Source organism: Centroberyx gerrardi, chromosome 13, assembly GCF_048128805.1.
Source record: "Centroberyx gerrardi isolate f3 chromosome 13, fCenGer3.hap1.cur.20231027, whole genome shotgun sequence".
Taxonomy (NCBI): Eukaryota; Metazoa; Chordata; class Actinopteri; order Beryciformes; family Berycidae; genus Centroberyx; species Centroberyx gerrardi.
Window position 1 is genome coordinate 24,379,459 of NC_136009.1, and position 15,444 is coordinate 24,394,902.

The following is a 15,444-nucleotide window of genomic DNA, read 5'->3' on the forward strand; positions in this document are numbered from 1 at the left end:
CTCAGCCCCCTTCCCCATAGCTCCGCCCGGATCCCAGTCGACTCACAGAGCACCCGCAGAGGCTGCTCGCTCCTCTTGTCCCCCGGGGCGAGCGAGGGATGGTCGACGGCGCAGGTGACGAGGGCGTTGTCGTCGTCACGGCTCACCTCCAGGGTGAGCTCGCTGCTGACCCTGTAGGTGGGATCGCCTGGGACGGATTCCACCACGTCCGGGCGCCCTGCGGTGGGACGAGAGGGACGAGAGGGATGGGAAGACGAGGGATGGGGTGGAGGGGGTAGTGGAGAGTTAGGTGTTTGCATCTTAACCAGGGACTAGCAAAGTCCAGTACAGAAAAATAAATTTCACATAAAACGCACAGAAAAAGGAGAGTTTTCAAAGGTTATCTAGGTTCAGGTGGTTTTATATTACTGAACTGTACCGACTCAAAATCCCCCCGATTTCTTAAAGCTGCACTCAGCAAACCTCGCACATTGGCAGCTCAAAATGGCAAAGAGGTAACTGTTTGAAAAGTCTGAACTTCAATACTCAGGAATGATGTAATGTGACGCAGACGAACTGCACACAGCACACTCATGTTTAGAAACCTGTCCGGTCTGTGATGCTTTATACCAAAGAGACGAGAGAGGAGAGAGATCTAACGTTGGTGAGTCCAGCTTTCTCTGAATGGAGCGCTCGCCGGCTGACAGTTTGCATTTTGCTCTTAAGCTCCGATTCACCACTTCCCGAGGGCGGAGAACTGCCCATACCCGACATCTGAATTTCATTTGGGCAAATAGGGTGAATGTACAGGGTCTAAATTAGCCGCAATTTGTGATTCATGCAGATGAAATGGGTGTATTTGTACATAAAAATCTTGCCTAGTAATGATCTGCAACATTTTCATAAAAATAAATGTCTGTTTTGCCACTCTCTATTGCCAACTTATATAATCCAATAGTGATTCGACGTATATACAGTTCATTAAAGCTTTTACATTTGCTGCTCTAAACACCATCTGGTAGGTCTTTCCCGGGAAAAAATCTTCTGGCACACAGGAAGTGATGCGTTTTACGTTTCCAGCAGCAGCAGCAGCAGCAACAGCAGTTTGTTTGGAGTAAACAGAACAACCGATTCAATACACTAAAAGCATCAAATGGCAAGTGAAACCACGTAAACGCATCTGCTCTTATGGATTATGGATCAACAGAGGACTGAAACGGCTGTTTTCGCGAGGCGATTGAAGCTGCAGAGATCAGTGACAAACTGAGAGGCAAAATTACGCACAATGGCTGCAAACTAAACCGATAATTTAGCGAGTGAACATTCCCATTTCACAAATCACATGCCAATAACCTGCTTAACCGTAACAGTTTTCTGTTTTAACGTGTCTTTCCCATCTCTGTTTCTGTTCTTTTGCTCGTTGTGAGTACACATTGTGTTGTTGTTGATGCCGCTTTTGTCCCTAGCACCTTACAGTAGTATGTGTGAGTCAAACATTTTCAGCATGGGTGGCACCAGGCTGGGAAATGAGCACCAGCCAACAACCAGATTCTGGTAAATTTCTGGCGAGTAAATTTGCCGACTCTTGCAGGAAACCACCCATCGTCTGGAGATCTGACTCTATTGTAAAACATCAAGCTGGGTGGTCAGGCAGTGAAAGTGGCTAGTGAATTCTGGAAACCGGATCAGGGGCCTTATCACTTTCTCCTGCACCGGAGTGATACACACACACACACACACACACAACACACACAACACACACACAGGCATGGGCGCATGTAGGTCAAGCTCATGAATAACATATACACACAGGAGCGCTGAGACAGAGATAGTGGCAGGCAGGCAGATTGGAAAACACACACACACACACACACAAACACACAGACACTCACACAGACATATTACAGACAGACCCCCCTCCTCCCACCACACACACACACACACACACACACACCTCCCCCCAAGAGAACTCTTCAAATGCCACTGAATCTAATGACATCTCTCTTTTTATTACCATAACCAGTCCTCTGACCTGCAGGGAAAATTAGTTTACTTTCCAGGTGCATTTCAATAATCCTACGCCACTCAAAGGACTATTTCCCGCTGTCTCACTATCTACCACACACACACACACACACACACACACACACACATACAGAGAGAGAGAGTATACGGCCTGTGATGAACACTACAAATCTCAAAAAAAGAAAAAAAAAAACAGATCTGGAAATGAAGAAGAGCGTTTGTTTGTTTTCTTATTGACGCTCATAGATTATTTTGAAATAATACAATTGGTTTTTGATACGTTTTTAGGGCCCAGGGGTTATGAAACTCATAAGCATATTAACTTTCAATTCATAAACAAAAAATAAGAGTTTATGTGGGTTTTTTTCCAGCAGCATTTACACATAATTCACATTTCTCTCAGTTCATATTCAGATAATCAGGCTGGGTTTGCGTGTTGGCTGCTGCATCCAAAGCGACAACAAAATCTGACTGAAAAGTGGCCAGGATCCTTCAGTGGATTAACTTTGAGGAGGTGCAAGAAAAAAAACGCCCATATAAAAGGGAGGAAAGCACTGAAAGCGTCAGTTATGTATATTATCAAACACATGCAATTGTTTTTGATCAAAATATGAACACTATACAGTCTAGCTGGTGGATAAGCTGGTCTCTGAATATAAGAAACAGACTGTAGAATAGGTCATAGAACAGAAAATATGATATAGTCACCAGAAATGTAGTCGAATATAAAAACATGGGTAAATTATGGCCTCTAGTCTGTGATTATTATAAAGCAAACATCCACCAATATAAGCAAAATCTAATTATATTTTCTGAAAACTGCTAATATATGCTTTTTTCTTTTAAAGCCCCTATCCTCATATAACTTCCATCAGTTTGATACCACTTACTATGATGTATATTATGAATTTACGTCATTATGATACCAACCTAAAAAAAAAAAAGGTGGGTGAACTTTATTCCCCAAATAAAAAGGTGGTAAACGCCACATCCCTGATGGCAGTGATAGTGATGGTGGTACCCATGGGTGGTGATGATGAGCTGCGGATGCCAGTGCTGCAGATACTTCAAATCTCAAGCGTGCAGTCTGCCATAAAAAAATCTAATTAGTGGGAGTATGAAACAACTGGATGCAGCAATTATCACGTCACCCAGTGTGTTTGGGGCTTTAAGAGACTTGAGTTTGATTCCCTAAAACTGGCTGGGAAAGAGTGGGGAAGCAAAGTGGATCATTTGCTTTCCTAAAGCCATGCCAAAAAAAAATGAGAAGAATTTATTTTATTGTGTTTTTATATGAAAATCTCACTTTTACTTCCTGGAAAACAGAAAATCTTTAGCAGTGACTTCATCAACCAGGAGGCGACATAAAGATTCCAACCAATAAAATCATCACAGATCTTTGCCTCTTCTTTCTCTCCCTAACTGATCTCCCATTGGCTCACACTTTCGAATGATCCCTCCCCTGCGTTATGCCCCGCCCCCAATATCCCGTTTCAACGGGAAATGCATCACATTAAGGGAAAACAAGATGCTCTCAAAAATGCTGTTTCATTGTGACTTTAACTCCAAACTTGCTCAGTTGCTAAAAGCAGAAGACTGGGCAGCTCCGAGGGGTGAAAAGCAACCGAATACGAAGCGATGCTGGAAAAAACATGCATGCACGCTCGGCAAAAACAAAACAAAAAAAACGAAGGTTAAAAATAATCAAAACAATCATCACTTTGAAGCTTAAGTGGGATTACGGCCGGTGAAGGCGGTCAAGTCCGATTTGAGCGTTCATGTGAGGTCATCTAATTTGGAAACACAGTTAATTAGTCCTGTTACTGGATTACCGGGCCGCGTGTGAGCAACGCCACCGAGGCATATTCTCCTCCTCCTCCTCCTCCTCTCTCTCTCTCTCTCTCTCTCTCTCGCTGTCTATTCTGTATCTATTTCTGCCAGTCACTTACATTACAGCGCTAGACACGGACACACCCCTCATGTAGCCTTCACCCTCCGCCCCTCGCCCCGCATTATGACAATTTGGACTGGTATTCACCCGGTATGGCCTTAAGTGCCACCATAAATCCCCATTATCCCCAATCCAATACATCGATGTCACTAAATGATCCATAGCCCTTTCACACAGTACAACTAATACAGTCTTCAAAGCTTTTAGCCTTTCATTCTTCTCAATTACCACTCCCCTCTCCCTCTCTCTCTCTCTGTCTCCCCTCGTCTCTCTCCCTCTCTCTCTCCCTCTATCTAAATCCTCTTTCCGGATTTTTCTCTCCGTTTCGTCAGCCTTCTTCGCTCCTTCCTCCCCCTGTTCTCTCCCTCTCTCCTGTTGCGCTCCCGTCCCCCTTCTCCTTTACAACTGGACCTCCTCCCTCCTTCATCCTCTCCCCCCGGTCCTGCGCTCCCTCTCAGCCGCCAAAAAAAGCCGCCTCGCTCCTTCTTCTTCTTTGGTTTTCTTAATTCCTCTCTTCGCTCTCTCTCCTCTCTCCTCTCTCTCTCGTTCTCTCTCAGTTTCTCTCCCGTCGCCTCTTTGCAGCTTCCATCGCTCTCTCAGTATCCTCACAGTTGCTCTATCTATTTTTATGCACACACACACACTCACATACACACACACAGACACACACTGTCTCGCTCGTTCACTCACACCCTCTCTGTTCTCTGTTTTCTCGGCAGGCCTTCACTGTCACTTTCTTGATACAAGGCGTTTCTCTCTATTTCTCTCCCTCCCTCTCTCTCTCCTTCTCTCTCTTTCGCTCTCTCTCTCTCTCTTTGCGTCTGTGTCGCTCTCGTTCCCTCGTCTCCTTCTCTCTCTCTCCCTCTCTCTCTCTCTCTCTCTCTCTCCTCTTTCGCTCTCTCTCTCTCTCTTTGCGTCTGTGTCGCTCTCGTTCCCTCGTCTCCTTCTCTCTCTCCCTCTCTCTCTCTCTCTCCTCTAGCTGTCAGTGAGGCTGTCAAAGAAGCAATGGTGAGTAGCAGTCTATGGGCTCATCTCTCTAACACACACACACACACATACACACACACACACACACACACACAGACAGACTACAACTGCCTGAATGAGAGGCTGTAATAATAGCAGACTGACCCGTGGTGCTCTTCCGCTATCTAGCCGGAGATGAGCACCCTCTGTGTGTGTGTGTGTGTGTGTGTGTGTGTGTGTGCGTGCGTGTGATTAAGATCCGTGTAGCACAGTGTTTGTGAATGTGGGAGGATATGATTTGTGTGTGTGTGTGTGTTGCGGTGAGTGAGTGTGAGTGTGTGTGTGTGTGTGTGTGTGTGTGTGTGTGTGTGTGTGTGTGTGCGCGGACCCAACAATGACTGATTGGTGTGGTGCGATGTCAGGACGGCTGGGCGAGGCCTCGAACACACAATCTGTCACACAGAGTTGATCTCCTACAAATCTCTCTCTCTCTCTCTCTCTCTCTCTCTCTCTCTCTCTCCCTAAACCTCTCCCACTCTCTCTTCCTCCCTCCCTCCCTCCCTCTCTCTCCCCCTCTCTCTCCCCCTCTCTCTCTCTCTGTCTGTCTCTCTCTATGCTTCTACTGTTTTCCATTTATCTTTAACAAAAAGCCAGCCAATCTGTCTGGAAGCAACAACCTCTACACTCCTCCCTCCCTCCCTCCTTCTGCCTTTTTCAGTTCATCTGTAACAAAAAGACCAGATAATCTGTCCTAAGGCAGCTCCCCCCCCCCCACCCCTCCTCCCTTTCTTTATATCCCCCCTTCATTCCTTCCATTCAGTTCAGTTCAATTCATAATTTCAGTGGATACAATATTGCCAAGGCTTCAAGATAAAACAATAGCAATTCTGCATTAAAGATGCTATGTGTAGCATTTTAACATCAGTAAATCATTACCACATTAATTTTAAACATTTAAACGTAAACAAATGAAACCATTGCTGAAAAGATTGGCAGTCTCACTCGGCCTCTACACTGCAGTTTACACAGACCTGTCAAGAGTGACATAATAAGGGTAAATAGAGTAAAATGATTCCCATTATTAACTATATCCAATGCGAATATTGATTACTTTCGCTTTCGAGACTTCCTCTATTATCCATTTTAAAGCTGCAATGAAAAAAGTAAAAAAAAAAATCGCTAGCCATACTTAGCTTAGCATACCATTTCATGGTGTTGTGAAGCGAGGAGAACGCGACATCGCCCCATGGTTTTTAGCAAAATAGTTTTTAAAAATTCAGTAACGTGTTAAAATACATAATAACTTTGTCGTATGTCATTTCTACTTACATTACTTCACCCATTTTAAGAATAGAACGATTGGCAAACAGGATCCAAAAATCCCATTCATTTTCGCCAAGAACAAAAATGGATACGGATATAATCTGAAAGCCCCGAAATGACGACAACACTCGAGAGCATTATTGCGAGCCACCGGATCGGATTTGGCGGGAAACCTGCTGGATCGCTTTACGGCACAAAACAGGAAGAGAGGGCGCTGTTCCTCCAGAGCAAACTGAGCTAAAGCTTTCAGTTCCTGGCAACGGCAGATGATGGAAGGAGCGAAAGGCCGATGGGAAAGTATGTTTTTCCTCCTCACTAAAGCGAAACAGAAAACCTCTGAGGAAGCGGCGTCCTCCTTGCGACGAGAAGCGACAGGGTTTATGGGAAACGTGGTCTTAATTTGGAGAAACACGAGCGCTAACAACGCCGGCGGTGTGAGACAGAGACTGCCAATCGCCTCCCTGTTGTTCACTTTATCTGTAACAAAAAGCCACTCAATCTGTCCTCACAACATCCTCTACTCTCCCCGCTCGCTCCCCCTCTCTCTCTTCCTCTGTCTATCCCCCTCATTTCTTCCGTTTATCTGTAACAAAAGACCAGTCAATCTGACCTCGCGCAATGCTTTCCCTCTATCTGTGTTTCTCTGTTCGACCTCATCCCTTCATCCTCTCCTCCGCCCTGCCTTTTATTGCTGGATTCTGTCGTTATCCCCGGCTAGATCCAACCCACGCTATCTCTCGCTCTCTGTTGTGTCACTCCCAGTTGCAGATGTGTTGCAGCTCTAAGGGTGGGCGCACGCACGCGCACACACACACACACACACACACACACAGAGACAAACACACACACAGGTTCAGTTCCTAGATATATGTACACACGCATAGACAAAAATGTTCTGGATCAGTATACATGAAGAGACATGCAGGGAAAGAATGAAAGGAAAGGAAAGAAGTACACACAAACACACACACACACACACATACACACACACACACTCGGCGTGTTCCCGCACTCCATACACACACGCAGCATGTCCTCACACTTGCACACGCACATATGCACGCACAGGTTTAGGACACAGGGAGAGACAGCAGGCAAAGTGACAAGGACACAATACACACAGCATGATCCAACATACACACGCACACACATGCAGGATTCTCACACACACACACACACACAGGCACACACGCACACACACATACACAGGATGTGCACACCTTCACACAAATGCATGCATGCGTAAATGTACACACATACACTGCATGATCACACACACACACACACACACACAGACAATATGCACATCCACTCACAAATTCATGCATGGACAAACACAGGACACACGCACACACACACACACACACACACAATGTATTCTCTTACACACACACACACACACACACAGACATGCACACCCACACAAACACACACACACACATGCACACAGGCAAAACAACACCCTTGCATCCCTACACACACATACTCACACACACACAAATATGATGTACACACACACACACACACACACACACACACACACACACACACGTAGAGCATTCTCTCTCACACACACACTCACAACCACACCCATGCACCCCATTCTCACACACACAGACCCAGCAAGTGAACAACAACAGAGCCACATCCACATATTTTACCAACCCACCCCCAACACACACACACACACACACACACACACACACATTCACACACTCACCTTGCAGCTCCTGGTCTCCACGGTACCAGCGCAGCCTGGCGGGGGGTTTGCTGCCGGCGCTGGTGCAGGTCAGGGTGACTTTGCCCCCCTCCTGCACCGCATCCTCATAGCCCGAGATCTGAGGTTTACCTGGCACACCTAGAGAGAGAGAGACACATAGAGTTAGAGAGAGAGAGAGAGAGAGAGAGAGAGAGAGAGAGAGAGAGAGAGAGAAAAAAGTTTCATGCTGCATTCACAAAAAAAAAGCCACTAGCTTGATTTCCATCCAAGTATTTTTTGTGAATTGTGATGTATTGAATTAGAAAAGCTGAAAGGGAAAATCTGATACAACATCCTCAATATTGCAAAAAACGTTCATTTTTTACACTGGCTTGAAATAGAAATATTTTGGTCTAAAGAAATTATGCGATAAATAGTAATGGAAACACATTTGGGGAGTAAATAATGATGTCGGCTTGCCACCATCAGCCCAGAGAATGGTTTAAATTCATTGTGCAACAGTTCAAAAGAGGCTTTGGACGTTCTGAAATGTCTGTAAAATATCTGTCTGTCTACCACGACCTCCCAGAAATATCCCATCATGGTTGTATTACCATCAGTTGGTGTATTAGAGTTTTACCAAATGCTTGACTTTTTCATCTTCATGCAATACCATGACATACGGCGAACATTAACTGACACTAAAGAACAATAACAACTTGCCCAATATCAATTAATTCTCTTTTTTGCAACAGTTCAAAAGTTTGCCTAATATTCACTTGACAGTTCGATGGAAACATGAACTGTAGCTATAGTCGGCATCGCGGGATTGGTCAGTCAACTGCAATGGAAAACTGCCTTCTTGTTGTGAGGATTTTGATAAACAAGAGGTTCGACCAGTCCAAGTGCGTTCATCCAATAAAAACTGATCTGTTAAATAATTCATTCTCAATATTTCATTTCATTTCAAAATGTCTAATAGCTTATATTTTGCAAAAAAAGATTTAACATAATTCATAAAATGAGTGAATAGGAAACCAAGCAGGGAATTGGAAGGGCTCAACCAAACCAAATGTAACGTCAACCAAAGTTGACAGTGCAACTTTTTCTCCCCGAAAAGTTTTTCCAGACTCCGAAACGGTCAACCAGGAGAAGAAACAGTTTGTTTAATTACTATTTTAACTTGATTGGAAGAGAAGAGAAGAAGAGCGGGAGCAGGAGCAGAAACAGGCCTCCGCAGGCGCCGTGGGCGGCACTTTTCCCCAGCGTTGGTGGAATTTACTGTCATTCTACTATTGAAAACGATGAGCATCCGATTTGCTGGTCTACCACATACCACCACAATGTGAAAGCAGTAATAGAGCGAGAGAGCGAGAAAGAGAGTTGGAGAGAAAGTTAAAGAGGGATAGGGGAGGCTAAGGGGTGGAGGGATGGAGGAATGACAGGAAGATGACTGATTCCAATTTATTTGGATTGAAATTGCCGAGAATTTGTGTCAGTAGTCGTTATGTTTAAATTTCCATGCCAAAAAATTACAAAAAATACAAGTATTCAGGGATGGAGGGATGACAGGAAGAGGGATGGAAAGATAGGTAAAGAGCAACAGAGAGAGAGATTTTAGGATAGATAGATACATAGATAGATAGAGAGATAGATAGATAGATATATAGATAGATAGATAGATAGATAGATAGATAGATAAACAGACAGACAGATAGATAGATCGAACTAATTTAAAGTGCACTGAACTAACCAAGGTATAGATCAAATAGTGCGGGGAAAAAAATAAAAATGCGGTCAATTTTTAATGTAGCACTATTTGATGTACTGCACTGTGTGCGGAAGCTCACTGGCAGTAAAGTAGCATTGAATATTAATGAGGGAATAATATTGCACATATAGAATTGGCTTGAGAAGCCCTGTCGAGACCCTTTCCTCTACAAGGAGAATAAAAAAGAATGAAGCCATTATAAATTATTCTCTGCTTAGCTCAGGAGAGAGCAGCGAGGCCTGCCGCAGCCACATCTTAACACACACACACACACACACACACACACACACACACACACACACACACACACACTAATAGACACACAACCACTTACCACCGACTATCCTCAGCAGTTGTGTGCATGTGTATGTTTGTGTCTGTGTGTGTCTGTCAGTCATTTGCACACGTCAAAACAAGGGTAAAACACACACACACACACACACACACCATAATCGTCGTACCAAAACTGGGTATCTTTGCCTGATTTTCCCATAGGGCTCCATGTGTTTTAGACATTTTACCATACATTTTTAATGGTTTGGCTCCCTCTCAGGGGTCATGAAATATTTATTAAATGTGGAATACAGTGTCACAGCTGTCAATTACTGCAGAAGAAAATGCTTGAATCACAATTACAGAAAAATTGGGAGATATATGGAAGAGGGACTCAGGTTAATATGAATTTTGAAGAGCAAAAGTAGCCTTGCCTTCACCCTTGCTTCCACACACACACACACACACACACACACACACACATCTACAGACTCACTTCCCTCCTCCCTTCCACACACACATTCACTCGATAACATTGCATTAACATTTCAGCTGATGATTCAGCTATTGTCCAAAGCAATTTACAGTGAGTGAATAGTGGTTTGTTCAATTCTATTCTATGTCTAGTCTATGGACTTTACTGGCATGACAATATTGCCAAAGCATTAAGATAACAGATCAACATAATGACTCACTTAATAACACTTCCACAGGTAACACAGCTGTTGACGGACACACACCGGGCATTTTGGGGGATCAAACCTGTGTCCTTACGGTTACAGGACGGCCATTCCAGTCACTAGTCCAATCTGCCACACCCCAAATATCCAATATTTTAACATCTGCGGTCTTTGATGAGCACGTTTTCCAAGAGAACTAGGCGGAACCTTCTGTAGCTGGGTTTCCATCCAAGTATTTTTTGGCAAATTATGATGTATTGAATTAGAAAAGCTGAACGGAAATGGCAAAATTTGATGAAAAAGTCCTCGATATCACAAAAAAGCTTTTAAGCAGAGCTGATTTTTTTTTTGTCAATTAAAGAAATTATGCAAAAAAAAAAACAGTGATGTAAACTCATTTGTTGAATAAATATTGATGTAGGCGTGGCATGATTGGCCCAAAGAATGGTTCAGTTTCATTACACAGCAATTTAAAAGTTGCTTTGGACGTCCTGAAATGTTGGCTATAAATATATCCACCGCAAACTCCCAGGAATATCAGACCAGCTGTCTCTCCCATGTATAAGTCTCCATTGCAGTTCTATGGCCATTAGTTGGTGTATTACAATATTGCCAAGTGCATTGCTTTGTTCTCATCTTCAGATGAAACCATGAAATATGGCTAGAATTAGCTGCCACTGGAAAACAATAACAATTGGGCTAATAAAAATCAATTCTTGAAGACTCTTTGGGGTCCTAAGTCGATTACCTCAATATCCAATCAATAAACAGGCGCACACACACACCGCTGACAGGATGACCGCAATTTATTGCAGGCTGCAACGGAGAGGGAAGCATCACACAGAGGCAATAGTCTCAAAGAGGATGAATGGAGGCAGTTCATTTCTACACAGAGTTATATGAGGTTATAACCTTCAACTGGACTTCACAAAGGTTGGCACAGTAGAAAAAGGTCTAATAGAAACTGATTAGAAGCATCTTCAACTACAACTACACTGTCCTCTTAAGTGCTCTTGTCCAAACAGGGTTTAGCTTGTAACCATAGCAGCGTACAGGTTTGGGAAAGAAATTACACTGGACTAGTCAAGTCAAGCTAAACTGTACAGCCTTTAATCACAGCTCCGGTCTCAAAGGGCTCCGTCCGCACGCCCACGGTTTCACACTATAAATGAAAAATGACATCGCCCAACCTTACACCCTCAATGAGAACAAGGAAAAACTTCAACCTTATTAGGAGGGGGGGGAAAAAAGTGGAAGAAAGATTTGGGAAGGGCCTCACAGAGACGGATCCTGCTTCCAGGAAGGTCAAGAAATAGGTAGATTAGGATTAGCCTTACTAAAAGATAAAGAAAAGGAGAGAAGAATAAAACTCCCACTCTTCCCCTTGTGTTTAGGGTTGTGTGTATGTGTTTTTCTGACATCCACAAAAACCTATTTATTCACTTCAAGCCAGCTGTTGGAAACGCACCTGACTTGCTTTTTCTTTTTTTTTGTGACATGAAAAAAGTTAACGTGAAAATTTGCTTGACAGTTGGTTGCAAATATAGCGACAGTCCAGGGTTTATTTTAACACAAGGTCTGGAAAGCTTACAACCTCTGTTTTGGTAAATACAGGATGACTGATTTCCCCCCCATTTCCACACACGCCCCCCGCCCTTGCATCCTCTCCACGTGAGTGTGTGTTTTTTTGCATGTGTGTGTGTGTGTGTGTGCGTGACCCACCTAGCACGGTGACGGTGGCTCGGGCGGTGCGGACCGGCATGGTGAAGATGGAGCAGGTGTACTCGCCCTCGTCGGACAGCTGCACTTCGGCGATGGTGATGGAGAGCTCGGTGGACGTCGAGCGGTGCAGCTGGATGCGGTTATCCCTCAGCGCTGGAGGAGGAAGAGGAGGAGGAAGAGGACGAGGGGGGGAGGAGAAGAGGAGGGAGAGAAAGATGGAGGTAGAAGGGATAGGGGAGGAGAAACAGGAGGTAGGGAGGGAGGAAAGAGGGAGAAAGAGGAGGGGAAGTGTGGAGAAAGATGAGGGAGGCAGGGAGAGAAAGTAGGAGGTGAAAAAGGCGGAGGAGGGAGAAATATGAGGGAGGGATGAGAAAGAGGGAGGGAAGATGAAGGGGAGGTAGGGGAAAAAGAGGAGGTAGAGAGGGAATAAATAGGAGAGAGGAGGCGAAGAAAGAGGGGAGAAAGGGAAGATAGATGAGGGAAGGTGTGAAGAAAAAGGAGGCAGGTGAAAGAGGAATGGGCGGGGGAGAAGGGGTGGAGGAGGGAGAGAAAAAAAGGAGGGGGAAGGAGAAAAGGGGGAGAGAAAGAAGGAGGTGGAGGGGCGAAAAGATTGAGAGGATGAGGAAGAAAGAGAAGGCGAGCGAAAGAGGGAGACAGATGGGGAGAGAGAGCAGAGAAATGGGGGAAGAGGAGAAACAGAGGAGGGAGGAAAAACGAGGGAGGGGGGGTGAGAGATGGCGAAAAGTTGGAGAAGGTGGAAGAGGGAGGAAGAGGGGAGAAAGGAGGGAAAGATGAGGGGAGGAGAAATTGGAGGTAAGGAGGGAGAAGGAGGAAGGGACAGAAAGAAAGCGGTTGAAGGGGAGAAAGAGGGGGTAAGAGGGGAGAAGGAGGAGATGGGTGGAGGTAAGGACGGATAAAGAAATGAGAGAAGAGAGGAAGAAAGGGAGGAAGACGGTGAACAGAATTAAAATGGGGAGTGGGGGAGGTTTGGGAGAGAAAAAGGTAAGGAGAGCAGGAGGGGGAGAGGTGTTAAGAGAGAGAATGATGTAAGAGGAAGAGAGGAGGAGGAGGAGGGGGAGGAGGAGTGATGAAGATACGAGGTGAGAGAGGAGGAAAAAATAGCCGAGATGTGAGTGTGAGCGAGAGACAAAGACAGACAAAGAGGGGATAAAGAGAGAGAGGAGACGCAAATTGAGAGTGAGAGACAAGAGGAGAGGGAAAGAAAGAGAGAGGAGAAAAACAGGAGAGGAAAATAAACAGCAAAGAGAATAAGGGAGAGACAGTGAGGGACGGGTGGAGGAGGAGGAGGAAGAGGAAGAAGAAGAGGGAGGGGGGAGGAAGAAGAGAGAGACATTAATGGCTTTGTCATCAATGAGAATTTCAGCCATGAAAGAGACAGAGAGAGAGAAAGAGAAGAAGAAAGAGAGAGAGAGAGCGAGCGAGATAGATGATGATGATGAAATGCTACGAAACAACCGTTCATTTCCGTGATAGCATTGACCTCTACGGTGTTTGTGCAGTGTGATTGCTGTCTGTCTCCCTGCCTCCCTATCTGCCTGTCTATCTATCTATCTATCTGTCTGTCTGACTATCTCTCCATCTGTCTCTCTGTAAAGGCTTTGCAGTTGCCTCACGAATCTCCTAGCAACCATTTTCTGGCGCCATCGTGGAGGCCCACTGGAGAATTGGCTCTGTGCAAATAATGGCTAAATATATAAACAATCAGGCTAGAAAAATGGAGATACCTGAAAAAAGATCGATCAGAATCAATAAGCTACTTAACATTATAAGTAAAAGTCTGATAGAGGTGGATTTTGCTTCCAAATTCAATGTTGTTTTAGGTTACTTGAGGTTAATATGTTCTCTTTAGGTTGCTATCTTGTCTTTAGTCCTTGTCCCTCTGGTCCTAGTCCCTAGTCTGAAACACTTTGAGTCAGCTAAATTAACCTAAACAAACAGCTGTTTTTAGGCATTAGGCCTATTAGCTAGCTAACTAGCCAGTAGGCTAATTTTAGCGAAGCACCTGATGCTAACATTAACGTGCAACTACTAGCCACTACTAGCGCTACAGTTTGCTTCTCCCAGAAACGTTAGCTAGTGCAAAACTCAGATGTGTTTAATACAAGAGCTGCTAGCGACGGAGCTGAGATAATCTAAACACAAAATCGACCATATATATCAGTGGGGAAATTATCAAGTTTCCAGCTGAGGTGTGACCAAGTCAACTTTGCTCAAGTCCCAAGTCAGTCTCAAGTCTTGAGGCACAAGTCTCGTCAAGTCCCAAGTCTAAATTACCAAGATTAGATTAGATTAGAGATTAGATTAGATTACCAAGTCAAGTCCATGTCATTAATGTCAAGTCTCAAGTCTAAATATCTAGGACTTTTCAATGCAATATAGTTTTAATAGGATAAAAACTTGGTAAGAGCATCATGAGTTTGATTTCTACAGTCACTATAATCAAGTTTCAACTTCAATAAATTCAATCATTCCATACAAATTCAGAAAACAGAATTTAAATTTAGTCGTCTGGTGGAACAAATCTCATCACTTTCAATCCAAGTCATTTACACAAACACAAGATCTCAAGTCAAGACTAGAAACCTTTTCAAGTCATCAAAGTACAAGTCAGAGTCAAGTCCCAAGTCACCAGAACCCAAGTCAAGCCTCAAGTCTTTTCTTCATGCATCAAGTCAAGTCTCAAGCAATAAAAAGTGTGACTCGAGTCCAAGTCATGTGACTCGAGTCAAAAACAGCACAGAAATTGACCACGTTTTCTCAATTCTGTTGAGGCAGCCAAGTTGTACATTTAGGAGGACCTCCAATATGGCCGCCACTGGGTGTGTTACATCACCTGAAAGTCTTCTATAAGCCATTTAGCCTTTCTGGATACTCTGAACAGTAGGGAGGATTTTGTGGGCCTATCCAAGTAGGCTAAGTGTTTGTCTCCCTGTCTTTGCCTGTCTACCTGACTCCCTATCTCCTTGTCTTTCTATCTGTCTCACTATCTATCTCCCCGTCTCTCTCTCTCTATCTCCCCACCTGTCTGTTTGCC

General features: G+C 44.3%; 1 protein-coding gene across 1 annotated transcript in view; it reads right to left on the reverse strand.

Moving 5' to 3' along the window:
- The window catches only part of cadm3 (cell adhesion molecule 3), a 70,459-nt gene that overhangs the window by 12,935 nt on the left and 42,080 nt on the right, over positions 1-15,444 (reverse strand). The window contains exons 4-6 of the mRNA XM_071921587.1: positions 12,390-12,542; positions 7,965-8,102; positions 47-217 (exon numbers count right to left, since the gene is read on the reverse strand). Of these exons, the coding sequence (XP_071777688.1) occupies positions 47-217; positions 7,965-8,102; positions 12,390-12,542 (462 nt within the window). The remainder of the gene's footprint in view (positions 1-46; positions 218-7,964; positions 8,103-12,389; positions 12,543-15,444) is intronic.